The sequence below is a fragment of the Corella eumyota genome, chromosome 1 (genome assembly GCF_963082875.1).
Source record: "Corella eumyota chromosome 1, kaCorEumy4.1, whole genome shotgun sequence".
NCBI lineage: Eukaryota > Metazoa > Chordata > Ascidiacea > Phlebobranchia > Corellidae > Corella > Corella eumyota.
The window spans coordinates 1,374,568-1,398,940 of record NC_137490.1 but is presented as its reverse complement, the minus strand read 5'-3'; the positions used below and the strand labels follow the sequence as shown (position 1 = coordinate 1,398,940).

Below are 24,373 nucleotides of genomic sequence, written 5' to 3'. Positions count from 1 at the left end.
ATGGAGGTATTTATTCAAAAAAAAATTATTTTATTAAAAAAAAACGTTTACTAAGTTTATTAAATATATCAAACAAAATACAATATAAATGCAGCAAAAAAATGAAAAAAAAATTTGGGATTTAAAACAGACCATAAATATTATTGTTTACATAAATGTTGTATAATATACTATGTAGTGGTCATTTAATTAAAAGACTAAATTTACTTTTGGCTTTATAAATTGATTGCTTTCTTTAAGACTTTCTATCAAATTGCTTTGTTTTAATTTGTCATCTCTCTTTCTTTGCCCAAAAGAAATCAATCGATGGTTTACTTCGTGAACAGATATTACAAAAAGATCACAGTTTTCTAAAACAATTAAATTAGCAAAAAAATTTTAACTCACAAATCTTACAAAAATATTCGTTTTTAAAGGAGTTAAAATAAAAAAAAATTAATTAATTTAATTTCTTTAATACTTCACCACACAAGATTATCTCAATTTTACTGCAACAATATTAAATACATTTTGTTAAAGTATTTTTTAAAAATCAAGTTGGAATAACTAGTTTATTTTCTTGGCGTTAAATTTCAGAATTTACGAAAAACTAAATGAAACCTTGTATAAAAGTTTATCACATTTTAAAATTAATAGGTAATAATTTAGGTTAAATATTTTATTTACTTTTAATAATTTTAATTTAAAATTAAAAGTTTAATTTAAAAAGTAAATTAAAGCATATATAAGTTTTAAAAACTTTTTTTTCATTTCATTAAAGTTAAACTTTTAATATTAAAAATTAAAGGTTATATATTTATTAAATTAACAAACCCAAAAATTTTAAATTTAAAAAAATTAGGTTATTCGGTGTGTATAATTGTGTATTAAGTTTAAGACTTAAGTAATCAATTAAATATGGTAAAACATCCTAAATTTTTGAATAATTGTGTAGTAATAACATATAAATAAAAAAAGTTTAAAGTTATAACAAAAATATATTTTTTAACTTGTAATGCAACCTTTTAAAATACTAAACTGTGATTAAAAAAAATTTATGATTGAAAAATAAAATAAAAATATGTTAATAAAAACAAAAATGTGAAAAAAATATATAAATAGAATTGTACATCATCGAGGATAAATCAAATTACATCTGGAACCACCCGAGCGTGATAAATAAAAATAGAAATCGGGGAGTTCCCCGAGCGTCTTAAAGAAAATTTTAATTTCTTTTTTTTTTAATTAGGTTTTTCTCGCTTTCACGTGAATAGTTGAAAGGTAAACAAACGAAGTTCATGAAGTGCAACCTAAAAATAACAAACTTAGATTCACAGTTTCAACATGTTATTAATATTAACTGTTTACAAAAAAATTTCTTCGTGCCAAAGTGTCTTGTTATATCTCTATTATGGCTCAGTTTGACAGTCACAAAACTTCATTTCTGCGTTTATCAAGTTTAAATAAATTTAATCTGTTAATTACTTTTAGGTTTAAGGCTGGTTTGCTTTAACTTTCAAAATGTTTTTGGCGTAAGCAATCATAGTAAAATTTTATTTTTAAATTACTTCAAAAAAGTTGGATGTCGTTACTTTAACTTGAAATTGGATTTAGGTTAAAACACTCAAAAGAACACCTATGAAAAAAAAATTCAAAAAATATTTAATAGAATAAAAATTACAGCATTTTTATATTAAGTATACAGTTTATATTCATATATCGCGTGTAATTTAAGTTTTCAAATTAGGTTATGTAATATTTTATAAATTCTATTTTTTGTTTTACAGGCAGTATTGATTCTTGCAACACATAACAGCATCGGTTCTTCAACTTTATAAAATCATTTTTGTTTAATAAAACTGATCATAATATTTTTTTATTATCGAAAGTCTCTTGCAAACATATGTATATAAATAAGTAACGCTCATATATTGAGTCCGGTAGCTCAACGCGTAATGTCATACGTTGTAATGAGCAAGGTCTGAGGTCCGAAACCCAGCTTTCCCATTGAAAATATTTTTTTTTCTTTTTTTTTCACGCATAGTCACGACCTGTAATATAAAAAAAATTTATGTTATGAATACGCAAAGAAAAGTGATATTTTTGGCCAATAATATTGCATACAAGTTTAAAAAAACAACTTTTAAATCATAAAATAATTGTTCTGTTAGAACCGCGTAGGTTTTATTATAATGTTTTCATAATATTTTTTGAAAATATTAATATTCATAAAAGTTATGACACTTTTATTAAAAATTGACAAAATCTCAAAACTTAAAATTTTATATTTAATTAGACGCCCATTGGCCTAACTAACATTCAAGATTAAACATTTCGCGAATATTTTCAGTAAAACAAAAGTTTGAGGTAATTTTTATTTTAGGTTTAATTAGGTCACGTGATATTTTTGTCCAATGATATTGCATACAAATTTTTTAAAAAAAAAATAAAAAATTTTAAATCGAAAAATAATTGTTGTGTTAGTACCGCACAGGTCCAATTACCGTGTTTACAAAATATTTTTCGAAAATATTTATATTCATAAAAGTTATGAAACTTTTCTTAAAAATTTATGAAATCTCAAAACCTAAAATTTTGTGTTTTATTAGATACGCATTGGCCTAACTAACATTCAAGATAAAACATTTCGCGAAAATTTTCAGTAAAACAAAAGTTTGAGGTAATTTTTATTTTGGGTTTAATTAGGTCACGTGATATTTTTGGATAATGATATTAAATACAAATTTTTTGAAAAAAAATAAAAAATTTTAAATCGAAAAATAATTGTTTTGTTAGTACCGCACAGGTCCAATTACCGTGTTTACAAAATATTTTTTGAAAATATTAATATTGATAAAAGTTATGAAACTTTTATTAAAAATTTATGAAATCTCAAAACCTAAAATGTTGTATTTTATTAGACGCGCATTGGCCTAACTAACATTCAAAATAAAACATTTCGCGAAAATTTTCAGTAAAACAAAAGTTTGAGGTAATTTTTATTTTGGGTTTAATTAGGTCACGTGATATTTTTGGATAATGATATTGCATACAAATCTTTTGAAAAAAAATAAAAAATTTTAAATCGAAAAATAATTGTTGTGTTAGAACCGCACAGGTCCAATTACCGTGTTTACAAAATATTTTTCAAAAATATTAATATTCATAAAAGTTATGAAACTTTTATTAAAAATTTATGAAATCTCAAAACCTAAAATTTTGTATTTTATTAGACGCGCATTGGCCTAACTAACATTCAAGATTAAACATTTCGCGAAAATTTTCAGTAAAACAAAAGTTTGAGGTAATTTTTATTTTGGGTTTAATTAGGTCACGTGATATTTTTGGCCAATGATATTGCATACAAATTTTTTGAAAAAAAATAAAAAATTTTAAATCGAAAAATATTTGTTGTGTTAGAACCACACAGGTCCAATTACCGTGTTTACAAAATATTTTTCGAAAATATTAATATTCATAAAAGTTATGAAACTTTTATTAAAAATTTATGAAATCTCAAAACCTAAAATTTTGTATTTTATTAGACGCGCATTGGCCTAACTAACATTCAAGATAAAACATTTCGCGAAAATTTTCAGTAAAACAAAAGTTTGAGGTAATTTTTATTTTGGGTTTAATTAGGTCACGTGATATTTTTGGCCAATGATCTAGCATACAAATTTTTTGAAAAAAAAATAAAAAATTTTAAATCGAAAAATAATTGTTGTGTTAGAACCGCACAGGTCCAATTACCGTGTTTACAAAATATTTTTCGAAAATATTAATATTCATAAAAGTTATGAAACTTTTATTAAAAATTTATGAAATCTCAAAACCTAAAATTTTGTATTTTATTAGACGCGCATTGGCCTAACTAACATTCAAGATAAAACATTTCGCGAAAATTTTCAGTAAAACAAAAGTTCGAGGTAATTTTTATTTTGGGTTTAATTAGGTCACGTGATATTTTTGGCCAATGATATTGCATACAAATTTTTTGAAAAAAAATAAAAAATTTTAAATCGAAAAATAATTGTTGTGTTAGAACCGCACAGGTCCAATTACCGTGTTTACAAAATATTTTTCGAAAATATTAATATTCATAAAAGTTATGAAACTTTTATTAAAAAGTTATGAAATCTCAAAACCTAAAATTTTGTATTTTATTAGACGCGCATTGGCCTAACTAACATTCAAGTTAAAACATTTCGCGAAAATTTTCAGTAAAACAAAAGTTTGAAGTAATTTTTATTTTGGGTTTAATTAGGTCACGTGATATTTTTGGCCAATGATATTGCATACAAATTTTTTGAAAAAAAATAAAAAAATTTAAATCGAAAAATTATTGTTGTGTTAGAACCGCACAGGTCCAATTACCGTGTTTACAAAATATTTTTCGAAAATATTAATATTCATAAAAGTTATGAAACTTTTATTAAAAATTTATGAAATCTCAAAACCTAAAATTTTGTATTTTATTAGACGCGCATTGGCCTAACTAACATTCAAGATAAAACATTTCGCGAAAATTTTCAGTAAAACAAAAGTTTGAGGTAATTTTTATTTTGGGTTTAATTAGGTCACGTGATATTTTTGGCCAATGATATTGCATACAAATTTTTTGAAAAAAAATAAAAAATTTTAAATCGAAAAATAATTGTTGTGTTAGAACCGCACAGGTCCAATTACCGTGTTTACAAAATATTTTTCGAAAATATTAATATTCATAAAAGTTATGAAACTTTTATTAAAAATTTATGAAATCTCAAAACCTAAAATTTTGTATTTTATTAGACGCGCATTGGCCTAACTAACATTCAAGATAAAACATTTCGCGAAAATTTTCAGTAAAACAAAAGTTTGAGGTAGTTTTTATTTTGGGTTTAATTAGGTCATGTGATATTTTTGGCCAATGATATTGCATACAAATTTTTTGAAAATAATTAAAAAAATTTAAATCGAAAAATTATTGTTGTGTTAGAACCCCACAGGTCCAATTACCGTGTTTACAAAATATTTTTCGAAAATATTAATATTCATAAAAGTTATGAAACTTTTATTAAAAATTTATGAAATCTCAAAACCTAAAATTTTGTATTTTATTAGACGCGCATTGGCCTAACTAACATTCAAGATAAAACATTTCGCGAAAATTTTTAGTAAAACAAAAGTTTGAGGTAATTTTTATTTTGGGTTTAATTAGGTCACGTGATATTTTTGGCCAATGATCTTGCATACAAATTTTTTGAAAAAAAATAAAAAATTATAAATCGAAAAATAATTGTTGTGTTAGAACCGGACAGGTCCAATTGCCGTGTTTACAAAATATTTTTCGAAAATATTAATATTCATAAAAGTTATGAAACTTTTATTAAAAATTTATGAAATCTCAAAACCTAAAATTTTGTATTTTATTAGACGCGCATTGGCCTAACTAACATTCAAGATAAAACATTTCGCAAAAATTTTCAGTAAAACAAAAGTATAAGTAATTTTTATTTTGGGTTTAATTAGGTCAAAAGGTCGCGCGAACAATTCAATGTACGCGAAATAAAAACGTGTTTTTTTGTTCTTTTAATTATTTAAATTTTTCATAACTCTCGGAAATATTAATGTTTGCTAAAAAATTTTTGCAAGCACGGCTGTTAGAACAGTGCGGTTTTATTGGTATAGTTATCTTTTGATTTAAAAAAAAAAAAAAAAAATTTTAAATTTTTTTACTAGTGTGCTAGGTCACGTGATCATATGACCGGCCCTATGTACGCAAAATACAAAAAAATTGTAAGTTGATTATTTTGAGGGGTCTAAGTTGGGAACCAAACCTCGGAACTCAGTACTGAGAGTTGTCGGCCTTTCGCATTGAGCTAACTGCCACGACCTTTCAATGATGCAAAATTGTATACATAGCTTAAGTAAGCACTTGTGATAATAAAAAAAATTATTTGGCGAGTTGTCGGCCTTTCGCATTGAGCTAACTGCCACGACCTTTCAATGATGCAAAATTGTATACATAGCTTAAGTAAGCACTTGTGATAATAAAAAAAATTATTTGGCACAAACAAAATGTTCATCAAAAAAAATAATTATATTTTTATGACAGCTTTTTTCCATAAACCCACAAAAATTTTTATTCATTCAAGAATTTTTTATGCATAGCGATAGTCACGACCTGTTATACAAAAAAAAGAATTATGTTATGAATACGCAAAACAAAAAAGTGCTCTAATTTTTGTTCCTTTGACTATTTGCAAATTTTTTTTATCTCGAATCTTAGTTACGTCAATACAATTCTAATTAACTATAAAATTTTAAGTTTTGCGACATTGCATTTATTTATTAAATTTGTCATAACTCCCGCATATATTAATATATCGTGATAATTTTTTGATCATTTTATTTTGCTTACCACAAGGCTATGTTTATATTTAAACAAATGTAAACAAAATCACGCGACCGTAGGCTAGTGTTTAGTGTTTCCAACAACTGCAACCTTTTTTGTTTATTTTAAAACAAAAACATTAAATTAATGTTTAACTGTGGTAACGTTTAATTACTTTACTAAAAAGAATAGCATGAGACGACACAAGCTCTTTCTAAACATTAGTTACCTAAAGTAACTTTTTTAAGAAGATTAAGAGTAGAAATATTAGCTTTTTAAATATTTTGTTATGATCATTAAGTTAAAAAATAATATATATTTAAATTCGTTTGCCATTGCGTAAATATTTTGACAACACCGCAATTTATAGTTGTGTCAGTGTTGCCCCATAATTATTTTTATATATTTTATCCTCTATGCAAAACATATATAACTTGATCTCTTATCAGTTTTAACATTAAACGTATTACTGAATTATTTTTTTTAAATAAAATGTGCTAAAATTATGTTAAATTAAATAAAAAGGATTAAAAAAGATAATTTAGATATACTGTTCAAAAAAGGAAATTGAAAATATAAAAATTTGGCAACCTTAAACGGGGTTACTGTAGGTCAAATAATGAAAAGTAAACAAAAAACGTTTTGTTGAAATATAATTAATTACTTTGACAAATTATCACTTAGTTTATTCAAATTTTGTAGGTTTTGTCAAACTTTAAGTAAGACCATAACGAGGAAAAAACTGAAACCAAATTTTTTAAGTAATAAAATTAGCCACGATCTGACAATTAACGAATTTTTGCTTTTAATTAACACTGAAAATCTGACAAATGGTTGAAAATGTCTGGACGGAAATCTTTTCATAATAAAGCTATCATTCAAAGCTTACTAAGTGAAATATACAACAGGTAATAAATAGAATTTATTGTACCAAATATATATTTTTTATTCGTGTTTTATTATCATTTTCATTTAATTTATCTTGAGAAGTGTAAGTAAAAATTTAATAGTCAGAATGACTTTTATTTAAAAAAAATTTTGTTATTTAAAGTCAATGGCAAAACAAAATTCAATTTTATTTAAAAAATATTATTTAAAATTTTTTTCAGATATCAATTTCAAAAGCAGTTTGATAGTTCTACAGAAACATGTTTGTCCGATAACGTGAATAATATTAATTGTACGGAAACGCTGGTTGATTTGACCCGACAACAAAACAAAAAGATTCAGATTACATATCTAAAATCAAGTGGTAACTTTATTTGAAAAAACGAAAAACTTTTTTTCAGAGCTTATGTTAAAAAGCTATCTTAAGAATCAATCTTGAAAAAATAATATTTGGTTTGGTAATTATTAATTTATTACTATTAAACAATTTGTAAAATGCTTTAACCATGTAACTAGCTTTGACATTTTCTGCATCTAAATACATTATTGTACTTAAAATACTTCAAAAATTATACTGAATTTTGCTTATGCTGTACAAGCTAAATTTGTTGATAATTTTTACATATTTATTGCTATAAACAGTAAATGTATTATTTTTCCATATATAAAAACTAAAACTTGATTTTTAGAAACTTCCGAGCTTGAATTATTGAAGAATGAAATCGATGAAAGAATTTCGGTGATGTCAACTAAATTGGTTCGACAACTTAAACAAAGAAATAGATTGAGTGACAAACATAAAAGAAATTGTGACACAATAACAGCGATTCTACAAGCTGTATCACAAAAAAGAAGTAAACTTATAAAATAACTTTTAAGATTTTTTAAACATAACAGTTTCTACATTCTTATGTTTAACAATGTTATTATTTACCTTTAATATTCATTGATTTTAAAATGCCAAAAACAAATATTTTGTTGGCGTTTATAAAAAATAATTTAATAACAACTTAATGTCTTTATTCCTGTGAATTTTTTTAAATATTTTTTCCTGGTCAAAACAAAATATAAATATAAAAATAAAATCATTTAGGGGTGGACACAAAGTTAAAGTTTAGTTTACAACCGTTGGAAGAACCGAATGGATATAAACAGGTAATATATTGTGTAATTGTTCGGTATAAATACATTGGTAATTAAGGTAAACAAGTCATTTTACCTTGAAACCATATTTGATGTATAATTTTTTTGGAACTTAAAAGAACCCTGAAATTACAAACTTAATTTAATTTGTTACCATGCCAACCTAAAGTCATGAAACTAATTAAAAAAAGTTTCAAAAAAGTTAATTTTTAAAATTTTTTGTTTATAGTGGTGCGACGCACTAAGGGCTGTTGTGAGACTACCTGGTGGAATGCCCAGTAGTTGGCGCAAGAGAAACTGGTTGTGTTTGGCCGATAATTACCTTGACTCGCTAAACCCACCTAGTGGTGGAAAGGAAATGTTGAAACGAGTTTTTAGCGACCGAATTTGTGATGAAGACGAAAGTTTAGGAAATCAAATTGTCAAGGTTAATTAATAATTAATCAGTAAAAGTTTAACTAATTAATTTAATTTTGCTCTTGAAAAGGAAAATGTTTTGTAGTTGTTTTTTGTCATTATGGAATTTTGTTGGCTGTAAAGTGTAAACAATGAACATTAGAAAATTTAATAATTAATCAATAAACATAGCTTATAAGTGTTATCTAAACAAACTCTTAATTAATTATTTATTGTAACAAGGCTCATAAATTTAAAAAAAGGTAAACCCTTTTTGCCAAATCAATTAACACATAAACAAAACTCCCAAAGTTTACAAATTTTACAAAAGAATAACATTTTGTTACCTAATTTTTCTAGAATTTACATACCGGTCCACCACTAACATCATCTTTTTGTAGGCCTATAATTTGAACATCATTAGCTGTATATGAATATATTTATATCATCCACTAAGCTCCATTATATATGGATACCTGCACAAAACATAGATATAAGTTTCTATTTAATTAAATAAATATTAAAACAATAACATTTTATTACCTTATTTTACTAGGATTTACATATAATTTCCATGTCTGTGCATCACTAATAGCCGCACATTTTTTTGTATGCCTATAAATTGTACATCATTAGCTAGATCTATTTTTTATCATCCACCAAGATCCAATATATAAGATCCCTTTTCTAATTAAATGACCACTAAAACAATAACACCTTATCACCTTATTTTCTAGGATTTACACAGAACAGGTTACACCCATCTGAGCTCACCTGAGAGTAATAAACAAGATGATAGAATGATGTTAAAGAGAGTGTTGTTGGCTTATGCGAGATGGAACAAAGATGTTGGGTATTGTCAGGGTTTTAATGTTCTTGCTGCTCTTCTTTTGTTGGTCACTGAGGGAGATGAAGTTGCTGCATTTAAAGTAGGAATTAAGTTTTTTTTGGATTTAAAATTGTTTTTTTATTTTTTATATGTATTTAAATGTGTTTTTTTAAACTAAGGATTTTTGACTAGTCTGTTGTTTAAATTTAAACTTGTCTAATAAGGTAAATTACTTAAACAGTTACCAACAAATGTGTAAAATACATAAAAATGCACACAACTATATCACAACATATCTATTATATTAGTTAAACACTAGTTGACTGCCCTACAGCAAGATTTTAATTTTTGTAATATGTGAAAAACTTTCAATTCATATTTGTCTGCAATAATTTACCCACGCACTACAAACAGCAATTTTATTTTAAACCGTCCACCAAGCTTCGTTATTATGGATGAAATGAACTTATTTATGTTTATCTTTCTTAATATAAGTTTATATTTCTAACCTTAGATAATGGTGTACCTTGTTGACGGTGTATTACCCGAGAATTATTTTGCCCACAACTTGCAAGCGTTGTCGGTTGACATGGCCGTGTTTCGAGATTTATTGAGACTCAGACTTCCACAGTTATCCAAACATTTGGATGATCTGCAGAAGGAAGCAAACGAAAATCCTAGAGGTTTGGAAATAAAATTAATAATTGTATATATTTTATATTAGCAGTACTAAAAGTTTTAAATACCTATGATTTTCAGAATATATTTATGTATAGCAAACAATTATAACTTTTAGATTAGCTTAAACTTGAGTGGTATATAAATTTGTTACAAAAACCTCAAAAAAATTACAATTTTTTTAATTTATATTTTTTAGCATTTACAACAATATACAAACACTGGCTTCAAAGATAAAGCTCCTAATTAAATATGGATTGGCCATTTTTTAACTATACACTTTAAGAGTTTTATAAACTAAGTATAAAAAATAAATTATGTACAGGGTCAAACTATGAACCTCCGCTTACTAATGTATTTACAATGCAATGGTTCCTCACCTTGTTTGCCACCTGTTTACCAACCACTACTGTTTTAAGGATATGGGATGGAGTCATGCTGGATGGGAATGAGATTTTATTGAGGGTTTCACTTTCTATTTGGTCCAAACTTGGAGAGTAAGTAGGGGGTAATTGGATCTGTTAAAAATTAAGACAGTTTTAAATTACCATTTTTGCTGAAAAATTGTTTTTTTTTTTACTAAAATTGTTTTTTACTAAAAATTATTTGTAATGAAAATTAAAAAAACCCCAAAAAATAATTGGCTTTTGTAGTGTATTATTGTGATTGCAATGACCCTTTTTTTAAGACTTAACCTTATTTCATGATTAAATTTGAAATTTTTAAATAGTTATTAGTTCAGTAAAAATAAATTCAATGCTTTAATTCAAAAGTACTGGTATTATGGTATATAGAGTTGTAATGACACTTTTTAAAGGGACTTAACATTATTTTATGGGCAATAATCTGGTATTTTTTATCTACTACGGGCAAAATCTGGTATTATTATAACCTACTATTTAATACATTTATCATTTTTTACCTTTATTTTCCCAGGAAAATTGGTGTGACCCAGTCAGCAGATGAGTTTTACTGTGCCATGTCAGAGTTAATGCACAATGCAGTGAATGATGAGTTAATTAAAGCTGATGAACTGGTCAGGATGTCATATAGAGTTGCAGCATTTCCCTTTCCCCATTTAGATCAACTAAGAGAGAAATATACTTACAATATCACCCCATTTGCTGCTGAGAACTCTGAACAAGACAAATTTAGGTGTTTTTTTAATTTATTGTTTTTAAATTTTTATTATTCTTTTTGGTTACAATCTATCTTAGATTACAGTCAATTTTCATTTAAATATTACCCTGTTTTTTTAATGTGTTTAAAGGATAAAAGTGTTTATTTAATTATATTTCATTTATAGAACTTTAAAATAAATAAAACTGCCATTTGTGGTGCGCAGATAAATTATTATAAGCAAATATTAGTTAAGAGTTGTGACCATATTACGATAATTAAAATCCTGAATTTAGGGCAAGCTATTGAGTAGTGTTTAAAATATCTTTACAAAAACCCAAAATTAAACTCATTTTGTATACCTTCACATTAATGTAATTTTGTGTATCAGTATTTACCTTAAATTAAATATATTTTTAGCACTAAGAAACAGAAAGGGGATATCACCCCCGACCCAGACACAAGTTTAGTAGAATATGACGACGATAAATCTTTCTTCTGTTTTCCTGGTTTTGTGTTACCCAACCAGCATTCACCTAATAATAAGAAGGCAATTAAAGGTGAGGTTTAACCCAAACAAATGTTTAATTTTAAACATTTTATTTGCCCTATATTTTTATGTTGGAGGGGCATACTTGAAATATGTAGTAAAAAGTTAGTTAATTCAAGCCAATTTTAATGCTTATGATTTTAAAAATCTGGCCATAAGACAAGTCAAAAACTTGTGGTTAACTTGTTAAATTTTCCATTTTGCTTCAACATTTTACCCAAGTTTAAACTTACCAATTTATTTCCACAGATCCAAGCAAACAAAATTTAGAGTTGGCAGCAAACCAAGATAGATTTAGTGAAAAGTTTGCCACCCAACGTGGAAGTGGAATGGTATCGGAAAGAATGTCAACCAATATAACTGCACTAAAGAACCAGTACATGACCATTAGATCAAGGCAACTTAATGCTCATCTTGTGTATGCAAAACCCAGTATGTATTAAGTAGTTAATCTATGCTTTATGTCAATATATGTGTGGTCATTGTAAACACAATGTAGTGGCCCATGCCGTATTTTAATTGTCATAATTTTGTTGCAGGTCTTAAATAATATTTACCCATACACCACAAAAGCCAGTTTCACATATTTCGCAGGCTTATAAATTGGACATACATAAATGTCGTTCAGACACTATTTTGGCTTTACAAATACATTTTTAGCATTATTACACATAAAATGTAAAAAAGCCTTTTTTTGAACTTATGTAACCGAGAATTTTGCAATAAAAAAATAAATACCCAAATTTTTCAAAGCAATATAATATTAAAAACGTACCATTTAAAACAGTAAAGTTTTACTTACATGCCTTTATAACCTTTTAACCCATTTTAGATTCAGTAGCGCAGAAACAAAGTAGTCACAAGCAAGGTAATGGAAAGTTAATGCATCCAATTGATATTCCTGTTATGGTCAATCATCTGTTAGTTAAAAGGAAAGAATGTAAGTAAATAATGAAGAAATACAAATACATATGCAATAAATTAAAAATATCGGCCTTATAAGTGTATTCAATAATAAATAAAATTTGTGTATACATACACTAGTTGTTTTGGCTTGTTGTTATAAAAAGGAAAAAGTAACAAATTAAATATCTAATAATTATTTAAAATAAGGAAGATGATTTATAAATATGATTCACACAGGATATATAAAACTGTATTAGTTCCTTTTTTTAAAAGTGATTTATTTTTTATCCTAAAAAGTTTTAAATAACTTTTTTAAATTTGAATAATATTAGTAACATTAAAGATTTTGTGTTATGTTTTCAGCTATTCAAAGCCCTTCTTTAAAACCTATTCAAATTCAAGAAAGAAGAAAAAACAAACGTAAAAACAAAACTTCAAAAGCTAAAACAATGTCTTCAATCACACCGCAATCTTCAAGCAATCCTAACAATGCAATATGATAACTTCAAACACAAGTGTTATAACATTAGACTTCAACATAAATCATTGTTTTTTGCTACGTAGGCAACTAGTTCATGTAGAATCCAAAAAATATAAATTAGTATTAATATAAGTTATCTGTTGCTTTTTAAAAGGACTCTTTATTGTAAAGTAAATCATAGTTTAACTACTTTTAAATTTATTTTTATAGAAAATGAACGCATCTGTAATAGATTTAATTCGAATAGATAGTAATTATTAACGGTACTATTAGTTGTAATGGTGCTGGCATTTAAGAAATAGTGTTAGCAGGTTATGTTGTATTTTTTGTATGTCATACCATAAATTATGAAGCATTTCAACATTTTGTAATAGATAAAACACACCGCAAAAATATACTCCTTTTTTACAACAACATTTTTAAATTTTATATAAGATTTATTTAAGACTGCCAATTTTTCAAGCTTTTTAAATTTGCACATCATTATTTCTATTTAAATGCCTTTTAGTTGAATGCAATTTATTGTTTGTGTCATAGTGTTGTTGTATTTGTGCAATAGATTTTAGGTTTAATAAATTAGAACTCTTTAAAAGTTTATTCGTGTTTTTTTTAACTTTAAAGTTGACCCATGTTTGCTAATGTATAACCCAAAAAGTAGGGAGATCAACTTCATATCCTATTTAAAGGGTTAATACCTTTACCCTAAGCTTTAGGGTGCCTTTATCAGTTGTATATAGTATTTATTAAAAACCATTGCCTTAATATCAACCTGCCAATAAGTAAGTTTTAATAAAAATAAGTGTAACCTTGCATCAGGATGCTTCCATTTTTGACAATAGTATCAAAGCCACCTGATGCAAAGTATCTTAACCATTTATATAACACCTAACAATTTTAACTGTAAATATTTTAAACAATGCAAATCTTTGTCTTACTCAAAAAATGTTGTTTAATAATAAAGCTAGCTTTAAAAAAGTGAACAACATAAAAACCCACAACCTTAAAATTATTAAAATGTTTACACCGCAGGTACAAAGATTTTCTTAAATATATGCTTACTGGTTATCTTTGCTTGCTTGCCAAAAGTTAAATGTTCTTCCTTTATAGGTCCCATTTCATATTGAAAATCATAGTTTTATATAAACCCCTATTCTATAAACAAAAACCTACACACAAAATAAATATAAGTCATTTCTAGATATCAGTATCTTACTTATTTCACACTCTCTTTAATGATATTTGATTAAAAAACATAAATGTTTGAATTTCAGTGCATGCACTTTTGCTACATTGGTAAAGCAACACTTGGAATAAAAATGGCAAAAAGCAACAAATATACAGGCTATAGCACCTAACCTGTGTTATATGAGAAAATAATAGAAGTTACAGTGTCATAATCACTGCATAAAACCAAGTATAGCTTCATACTCACAGTTCAAAAAATAAATTTCATAAATTTTAGATTCTAAAATATAGGATAGTGCAATTTAAAGGAAAATCAATAACTCTACTATTTTTAATAAAAATTCATCTACTTGAAGCACTATATATCATCTAAAACAAGATATACATTACATAGTGCATTTTTACACGCTTTTAAATGTGAACTACAAGATATTCTGCACTTTAAGTTAAAGTTCATTGCAATGTAATGTAGGTACCAATGTTAATAAAATATGAGAAAACAAAAGTTGTCACAACGTTGAGAAATATTGCACAAAAATAAGAATAATGGCAATGCTAGTTTGGCAGTATGTACTAGCTATAAGCAACTGACCTTTAATATATATAGATATCAATATTTATTAATAGTACCATAGACATAAATATTAACATGCTTAATATCGAAGATAGCAGTAAAACTTTAATTTTGATAGCAGTAAGGGATGAATTAGTTTTTAAATTTCTGTTGTTTTAGAGTTCATGTAATCTTTTCCATTGAAATGGCATAAAGTAATGTTTATCACTGGCACAATACTGGCACAGTTAAGTAGCTTTGCTGAAAAAATTCAATTTTGATGATAAATACAAAAAATAATCTTATTGAAGCTTCAAAATAAGGCCAATCGTTGTTTTAGTAAAAGTTTCCTTTAAGTTAGAACCATTAAATGGCTTATAATGCAGTTTTTCATCCAAAATTCTGCTTAAGAGGTGGTGATTTTAAAGTATATAAAAGTGTAACTTAATGCTTTGTCCATTGCACTTTTTAATGGCTTTAAGTTGTTCACAGCAGACTTCAAAATTTCCAGTATTAAGTTCTTTTTTTATGTTCCTCCTGATATATTTCAAAGTACATAAAGTTGTACAGACCTATATCTTATGCAATAATCTATTTTAAGCTGCTAGTAGCCATTACTTATATATAATAGCTTCTTAATAGTTTTGGCAAGTAATGGTTAATATTTTCTTATTTATGTTAAGTACATGTCCAAGTATAAACCCTTCCCTCACTATCACCAATATACAATTTCTGATGATCTCTGTAAAGCAAATAAAAAAAGGGGTTAAAGCAATGGTAGTTGTTTAGGCATTTAAAAAAAATCACATTTTAAATCTCAACATGATATACGATAAACATATGCAATAAAAATTCATCTACTCAATTAATTACATACAAAATCATAGATCACAAATATAAAAATATATAATGGAGCTTAGTGTACAATATGTATATATATATCCAATTTAAAGGCCTACAAAATAAATAAAACTGCTGTTTGTGGTGCGCGGGCTATTGACTAATATGTATTTAATTAAACTTACTTGGAAATAGCGATAGTAGCAACTTTGGGGATAAAAGTATTTGAAGATTTGTCAGTAATTTGGGGGAGTTGGATTTTCCCTTTCAACACTAATTGTTGCTTCCATCTGAAACCTGATAATAAAATATTAATTTAAAAATCTTATAATAAAAATTAAAATATATTAACCCTAATCTTATAAAGGTCTAAAAAATTAAAATTTAAGTAATTTTTTTTGTCTTCACTGCTCTTAAGTAAGGCGATATAAACAGTATAAATTCATGCTGAGCCAACACTTTATTATCGCCTTAGATATCAATTAATTATGATTAATAATATCTTAGACTGCCACAGGCAACCTAAGACTGGGTCGGGATAACTGATGTTACTCTATGTTGAAGCTGTAAAGTCGACCTTACCACATTGAGGATAAATAAGTGTAAAAAAATAAATAAAAATAAATATTTACCCGGAGCTAGTTTGGTTTCATTATTTTTCTTTTCATCTGTTGATAATTCCACCTTAGCAATATCATTCCAAGGTAAAACCGTTAACTCACCTACTGAACATAATGAGGTGGTGTCTGCTTGGTTCAACACCTGAAATATAACAGAGGTAGGTTATGTTAAAGTAGTAACCCTTCAAATATATAGTTGTTAAAAAAATTGTAATTTTCTTAGTATAATTTACTACATATAAAAAATAATAGTAGATCTCTCTCATGTTGAGAAGTTGATTTTTTAGCCTCAATATTGGATAATATTGTTAAGCTTTGTTTTTTAACAACAAAATTAAACTATTTTAAGCACAATCGTTTTTATAAGAATAAGGCATCTTTTTGTGAAAAATGTTATATGTATTTTTTTGTTTAACTAGTTATAGAAAAATGGCCAAATAAATAAAAGTAACATAAAAAAAATATAAAAATTAAAAATAAAAAAAAAATAAAAAATTTAATTCATGATTTAAAATTTGTCAAAATTATTAATATTTAAACATGATTTACAGCATATGATATGTTCACTTAACCCAATGTAAATGAAAATAGATTTTTAACTTACCCCATGAAACTTATGGTTTTCGATGTTTGAACTCATGTACAAATCATGTTCAACTTGGGAGGAACTTTCTGGAACTTGGACGTGTTCTATACCCCAAAACTTAAAAAATAACAAAATTTTAATTTTATTGTATAGACAACACATAATATATAACCGAGTCTTTATATTGGGTAAGTCTAATAAAATTAGTAAACTGTTGACCTGTTGGTATGACTAGTTTATTTACTTGTTAAATTTATATTTGACTTTAATGCCAGAAAATAACATCAGTTATTTAGACTAAAACCTAGCTATTGTATTATATAAAGACACAAGTGCCAACGGTGCTATTGCCGGCAACGTGGTGTAGTGGTCAGAAAACTTCCTCCACTACATAAAGTCTTGGGTTTGATTCCCAGTGATCTCTTGCTGTACTGCTCTTGAGTAAGACGCTATAAACGATATGAACTCCTGCTGAGCCAGCACTTTATCAGCAGTATAATTACCGGGCAATTATAATCTCTAAAATATTCTAAACTGTCACAGGCAACTCGAGACTGGGTCAGGGAAACTGATGTTACTCTAAGTTTAGGTCGTAAAGTTAATCTTTCCGCATCGAGAATAAAGATATATACAAAAAAAAAGTAACCAAAAACTGCCCACAAAAATTTTAAATGGTTAAGCAATATCATCAAGCCAACAACATTGACAAAGTCAATTTTATGAATAAAAAATAAGGTTAAAAATGTTATGTTATGGTGGAGTCAAATTATAAAAATAAAATTTTAAAATTTTTACTTACTCTAACGTAACCATCGCTATGGCCAGTACATATTACAGCATCAGGATCCCATTCATTTAAGTAACTACTCAATAGCGCCGTTATCTTTTGGTGGCGTATATTTGAGGATAAAGCACTTGCAAATGCAATAAGTTGTCCGTTGATTGACCATAAACATAAGTTGGCATCAGAACTTGTTAGAATATTGCCCTGAAAAATTTTTTTAGAATAAATATAAAACAGTAATTTGAAAAGAAAATAAAAACAGGAAATTTTTTTTTTTAAATATTGGGGGTTAAAAAAATAATTCTGCAGATGTTATTAGATATATTAAAAACAAAGATTGGTTTTTATGAACAAAACTTATTTATTTAAATTTAAATTAATACTTAAGATAATTTTTAAAATATACACAAAATATTAATTAATCTAGTCATATGATTTTGGAAAATATTAAAAAAAACAAGGTTTGGCAACTTTAATATTTAAAACTTTTAGCTTACAGTTTTTTCATTGATAGAAACATGTGAAATCTCTGAATCATTCTGATGTAATAATTGCCTTACAAAAGCAAGATGATTAAGGTCCCAAACAATACAAGATCCATCTTGTGATCCAGTTACTATAATACTAAACCCTGCACATGCTGCTATGCTGGTGACTGGCTTAGTGTGCCCATACAAAGACTAAAAATAATTATTTATGGTGTTATTTTTTTTTTTTTCCATATCACCGTAAAGTGATAGGTTTTATATTTTCTAATGAGAAAACGTGAGCTGTTATGATGTGTTTGAGGTATTCGTAACTTCTGGCTCAAGGGCAAATAGTGTGGCAATGGTGCCGCTTAAACCCGAAACCTTTTGGCTCATAGTCCGCAGCCATGACTGCTTAACCACACTACCGTACTATTTATAGTATTATTCCGCATGATTTATATACACTAGTTGATACCCCGCCCCATAGGCAAAATTTTCATTGTCATAATAAGGTCACAACTAATAATTGCCTTAGTTGATTCACCCATGCACCACGAAAGCAGTTTTTTTTATATATATTAGTTGGTAACTGCAATTTAATTGTCATATTATGATTTACTATATATATTTAAATAATTTGTCACAACTAATATATTTTCATGATGATTTGTGCACCACGAATGGTAGTTTTAATTATCTAAAAAATCTTTAAATTGGACATTTAAGTATTTTGCCCACCAAGCTTCATTGTATATAGATTAAGGTAGTAAAATTGCAAATATATTTTCATTTTTTGCAAGTTCATAAATTTGAATAGAAAATTTGAATATAATTTTAATAAGAGAGTCCTGCAGAGCTAAATCATTTAAAAATTTGTTTTTTTGGCGAAAAGTAAAAAGATTGGATTTTAAAGTAGTTAAAAATATCAATTTATTAGATTTTATTGTAATGGTTTGTATATTTATATAATAGAAAATTATTTTGAGTTTACCTTAATAAGGGTCATGGTTTTATTTCTATCTTTTAAAGCAGGTATCTCCCATATATTAACAACAGTGTTATGATCTCCAGTTATAAACAATGTCTCAGTTGCCATCACAGCACATGTTATATCTCCACAACATAGGTTCTCAAATATCTATGAATTTATAAAAAAAAAAGTCGTTTGGTAAATGACATACAAAATGTAATAAAAAGTAACAAAAAATTAATATTATATATATAGGTAATTTAAAAGTTTATTTTTTAATCACAATTGACCTAATATAAAATTAAATTTTCAATAACCGAGAAAATTTTAAATAATAAGAAAAAAAATTTAAAAGTAAATTATATATTTATTTATATGTAACATAACACCAAATTTACACTATATATATAGAAGTTTTTTAACATTTTATTTAAATTATGTTAATAAAAACAACTTCAAAAAAGTGCAAAAATTTAGATAAATAAAAAAAACAAAATTAACATAACTTAAAAAAACTCTAAATTCAAATTTTTTTTTTGAAAAATCCAAAAAATATAAAAAAAAATAAAAAATTTTGACCTGCAAAGGTTTTTCGCTTTCATAATATCCGACTCTCACACTTTTGTCCTTGTTTGCCCAACCAATATATCTAGTGTTAAGTGGTGGTATGAGGGATTTTCCCTGTTCGGTTACAAATACTCCTCTATCATGGACAACCATACAACCTATTGCAGTGGGAAGTTCTACGAAAATTTTTTTTGTAAAAACAGTTACAAAAATTTAAAAAAAAGTGATCTACGAAAAATTAAATTTTAATCAGCAGGTTAATTATTAGGCAATTATATTTAAAAATATCCCAAACTGGCAAAGGTAACTCGAGACTGAGTCAGGGTAACTAATAATACTCAAAGTTTTGGCCGTGAAGTTGACCTTTTCACATCAAGAATAAATAAATATATTTAACAAAATAGTTTACAAAACTTAAAAATTTTGTGTTTCCTTAAAACTAGATAATAAAAATTATGTTTTTCTTTACTTATTAAAGTCAAACAAAATGAATTTTTTCTTTTGGTAACACAAAAAATCAAAACAAATATGACTTACCTTTGGTTGGATTGGCTGAATGTTTTAAATTATCCAGTTGTCTGTAAAAAACTTTATCATTAACAACATTGTATGGTTCAAGTGGTAGTTTCAACCATCTTTGCTTCTTCTGTGGGTGAGGTCGTTTAAACAACTGCTTAGGGATCTAAAATTAAAAGTTTTTAATAAATTTCAAAAGTGATTGTTATGTGTAGTTTATTGAATCCATATATATGGCAGGGCTCAGTGCGCATTTATATATATGTATGTCCAATTTATAGGCATACAAAATATATAAAACTGCCAGTTTTTGGTAGGTAAATTTAATTGAGAGTTGTGACCATATTACAACAATTAAAATGCCAAACGTAGAGCGACTAGTAAAGAATAATTAAACATTAGAAATTTTCGCAAAATATAACTAAACAGGTTGAAAGAACAACAATGCCAATTCAATTAATTATTAAAAAAATACATTAGATTTAAAGTTTTAATATTTATCACCTAAGTTAAGCAAAGTTATTAAATTCAATCAAATAATAAAATCAAACAACAAACCAAATAATTAAATTCCTAAAAAATGTCTGAAGTAGGTATTTAAAACAAAAATTATGATAGGTCTGTTGCACTTACAAAACATAGACTAAAATAGAAAAAAAAATTTAGACAATTAAAGTTTTACGAAAACCAAAGTTAGTTTATAGTTCAATAAAGAGTAAGTTAAACCAAGATCTAACTTACTTGTCCAAAGTTGTTGATAAATCCAATTGTTGCATTCCTCTGTAGTGGATCCTTAATTGAATAAATATCAACTTCACCTTCATAAAATAAATGGTGAAACACGTTGTAGGATTCTAATGCCACCTCACCTTGTTGTTTGTAACTAGGAATATAAAGAGGTAAAATTAGTAAGATTTGTTAGTATGGTGTACTAGTAATGACATCAGATTAGGAACTTAAAGGTTCTGAATTTGAGCCACTCTTGTCGCATGGTGCTCACGTTTAAGCATGGTTTAAACTTGTCACAACTGAATACTCTCACCCAAAAAATATATCAAAATCTAGTGTTTATGGCCTCGGACTTCGCACCAAAATGTTGTGGGTTTGAGCCAAACCAATGCCACACTATTTACCCTTAAACTCGGCATTTACAAATAGCTTAAACACATAACAACAGCACATTTTGCAAAGGCCAAAAGTTTGCGGGTTCGAGTCACACCAATGCTTCACTATTTGGCCTTGAGCCCAGCGTTTACAAATAGATTAAACCTGTCACAATAGCACACCCTTACCCAATAAAAATATAAAACTTATTACTCTAATGTGTCACGATGAAAAAAACTAACACTTATACCAGTAAAAATTAAAAAATATAATTAATATAATAAAAAATCTTTAAAAAAAATTTACTTTTTAAAATAGATTTTTAAAAGTATTTACTGTGTATATTTTTTTTATTTAAAAAAGTGTTTACCCAAATATGAGATCAATCCATTCATGTAGATGTGCAGACACATAATCACACTCTAGCGCCTCCCGATGAGCTCTAATAAACTCATGAGGACTTCCCCGAGCCCACTCAGGTAAGATCACGTCGTTGAGTTGGACTCCATTCTGTTTTTGACCTTGAAAAAGATTTTTTTTATAAAATTTGATTTTGAATATTTTTTGCTATTTTTAAAGTACATTTGGAAAAATTGGTAACTAAAATGTTATTTATTAAATAAGAAAAATACAATGAAAAATATTTAAAATATTTGGCACAAAAATTTTAAAAGCATAAAAAAATGGGTACTACTAAAAATTTAACATTAACAAAACCTAAATATTAAGTAAACTTAAATTTTAAAAGAATTTTTTTGAATTAAAAAAAAAAATTGGGGAAAAAAACTTGTTAAAAAGATGTTTTTATAAATATTATTAATGTAATAAAATTATTTTAAAACAGTTAGCTGAAAGATTTAAAAAGTATAAAAAATAAAATAAAAAGATAATACTACCAATAATAATACTTTTTATATTAACACAAAGCTTATAAACTAAACAAACTTACCAAGATCAAACCGATTTGAGTTGAGTAGAAACTCGGGGAGATAAAAAAACTCGGGAATTAATTCTTTAACATCTGCCATATTCTTCTGACTTGCTGAGAACCAACTATCTTTAATTGAATGGAACATTCGATCTGCTAAGTCAAAGTGACCGCCCTGTTGAAAAACAAAAAATGTTATATTCTTTTATTTAGGTTTCTTGCGCACCAAGAGTAGTAGAAAGACTTGCAATAAATAATATATTTATGCCAAAAAAATGACAAAATCAATACTTGCAAAAAAATACTTGTTCAAAAAACTAAACGCAGTTAAATAAAAATTTGTTAAATAAAAAACATTGCTTGACCTTTTTAAATTTTAAAACTATATAAACCAATACAAACCTATATTAAATGCAGATTTAAAAATTAACCTTACCAACGGAAAAAAAGTCAAAAAATAATATCATTATGTTTTATATTGGTACTTGCAGAAGATTAATTTTAGTATTGAAAAAGTGAAGGTTGCTGAGCAAAATAATTAATTTTTAAATTCATTTAAAAATAAGAATAAACAATTTTAATTTTTTAAAAAGGAAACCTTTATATAAACCACTATTAAACTATGTTGATTGTAGGCTTAAAAATCAATCTTAACAACAGAAAAAGGCAAAATAAATGAGGCCACCAATTTATTTTAAATCAGACCTTATGCTTATTCAAAAAAAAAAATAAAACTGGTATTACCCTAGATATGCTAAACCATACAATCAAGTTACTATTTTTAGTGAAAACAAAAATATATTATATTGCAAACCTGTAATCTTAGGAAATGTTGGGTAAATGGCTCCATTCTTACCAAGTAGGAGGCAACTATCATAGCTGATGAATAATGGGTACCATAATGGTAAGGTGGAGTTTCTATTGCTGAAATATATATTAGTTTGTGAGCATCGACAACAGTTAGATAAATAAGCTTTAGCTTTATTCAATATATTTTATTACATTAACCTAGCCTTATGTTACCTTTGCTAGTTTAACATTTTTGGTATGACCTTATAAAGTTCATTGAACTGTTTAATTTCAGAAAAAAGTTTTAAAAAGCCTTACTTATAACAACACGTTTTTTGTCCATAGGCTGCATATTAAACGTAATTTTACAGAATGAAAAATATTCTACTGAGTTTTATTCCATATAGTTGATAGCCCTATGGTAAGGATTATAACTGTTGTAATAAAGTCGCAATTCTTAACAAATATTTGTCCCTGATATTTTACTTAAGCGTCCCAAACAACAGTTTTGTCTATAAATGGACATACATAAATACATATATATAAACATATACATATATATTGTCCACTGAGCTTTAATGTATATAAACTTGTGACTGAATACAAATTAGGTTTTCTAACTTCTTTACCTTGTTTTTATCTCTTTTTTGGTTGCCATATAAACACATACAAACTATGTAGTAACATATTTACCTCCTAATTCTTCCCAGTCCTTATATCTTTTCTTATATTGATCCAACCTTGATTCAGATTGTGCTCCCATTGGTTTACTCAAATCCCTGAAAGTTTCTGGGTTGTTTAAATCCAATTGCTGGAAAAAATATAAAGATTTAATTTTAATTTTAGGATAACTATGATAAGGTATAGGTTTGGGTTAAGCTATTTTTTAGAACCAATATTTTTAAGTCATTTTAAATACTTGTGAAATTACATAAAGTTAACAATATATTTTTACCATGTTTAAAAATTTTGGTTAACATTTAGAAAAAGCAAGGTTGTCAAATTTTTATAGATGCTAATTTATATTGTTTTAAAAAGCTAATGTTAAAATGTGTTTTAAATTTTATTCTATTCCATATTTAAACAAAAGTAATCCAAATTTAATAAAGCTTA

General features: G+C 26.4%; 2 protein-coding genes and 1 long non-coding RNA gene across 5 annotated transcripts in view; 1 reads left to right on the top strand and 2 right to left on the bottom strand.

The window, feature by feature from the left end:
• The first annotated feature begins 6,986 nt into the window (after positions 1–6,986).
• On the top strand, positions 6,987–13,920 carry LOC145763844 (TBC1 domain family member 30-like). Of its 2 annotated transcripts, XM_082575379.1 has the most exons (13): positions 6,987–7,266; positions 7,468–7,610; positions 7,936–8,100; positions 8,340–8,401; positions 8,619–8,816; positions 9,523–9,714; positions 10,129–10,297; positions 10,618–10,789; positions 11,229–11,447; positions 11,832–11,971; positions 12,211–12,393; positions 12,794–12,901; positions 13,231–13,920. In XM_082575379.1, the coding sequence occupies exons 1-13, from the start codon at positions 7,199–7,201 to the stop codon at positions 13,365–13,367; spliced, it is 1,956 nt and encodes a 651-aa protein (XP_082431505.1). In that variant the 5' UTR covers positions 6,987–7,198; the 3' UTR covers positions 13,368–13,920. The 2 variants fall into 2 exon arrangements, with proteins under 2 accessions (XP_082431505.1, XP_082431506.1); XM_082575380.1 differs by lacking the exon at positions 6,987–7,266 and having other exon boundaries at positions 7,508–7,704.
• LOC145763845 (uncharacterized) lies at positions 7,752–14,514 on the bottom strand. Of its 2 annotated transcripts, none has more exons than XR_014288460.1 (11): positions 14,408–14,514; positions 12,764–12,879; positions 12,195–12,326; positions 11,810–11,947; positions 11,215–11,428; positions 10,673–10,810; positions 10,124–10,291; positions 9,560–9,703; positions 9,329–9,400; positions 9,133–9,261; positions 7,752–8,921 (listed from the first exon to the last, which is right to left on the bottom strand). It is a non-coding gene; the product is annotated as an uncharacterized LOC145763845 (long non-coding RNA). The 2 variants fall into 2 exon arrangements; XR_014288461.1 differs by having other exon boundaries at positions 10,141–10,291.
• The window catches only part of LOC145763843 (WD repeat and FYVE domain-containing protein 3-like), a 46,722-nt gene continuing 36,863 nt past the window's right edge, over positions 14,515–24,373 (bottom strand). The window contains exons 57-70 of the mRNA XM_082575378.1: positions 23,954–24,071; positions 23,286–23,395; positions 22,493–22,646; positions 21,914–22,064; positions 21,181–21,322; positions 20,461–20,605; positions 19,936–20,099; positions 19,378–19,524; positions 18,414–18,596; positions 17,932–18,120; positions 17,151–17,249; positions 16,559–16,688; positions 16,112–16,223; positions 14,515–15,828 (exon numbers count right to left, since the gene is read on the bottom strand). Of these exons, the coding sequence (XP_082431504.1) occupies positions 15,765–15,828; positions 16,112–16,223; positions 16,559–16,688; positions 17,151–17,249; positions 17,932–18,120; positions 18,414–18,596; positions 19,378–19,524; positions 19,936–20,099; positions 20,461–20,605; positions 21,181–21,322; positions 21,914–22,064; positions 22,493–22,646; positions 23,286–23,395; positions 23,954–24,071 (1,908 nt within the window). The 3' untranslated portion in view covers positions 14,515–15,764. The remainder of the gene's footprint in view (positions 15,829–16,111; positions 16,224–16,558; positions 16,689–17,150; positions 17,250–17,931; positions 18,121–18,413; positions 18,597–19,377; positions 19,525–19,935; positions 20,100–20,460; positions 20,606–21,180; positions 21,323–21,913; positions 22,065–22,492; positions 22,647–23,285; positions 23,396–23,953; positions 24,072–24,373) is intronic.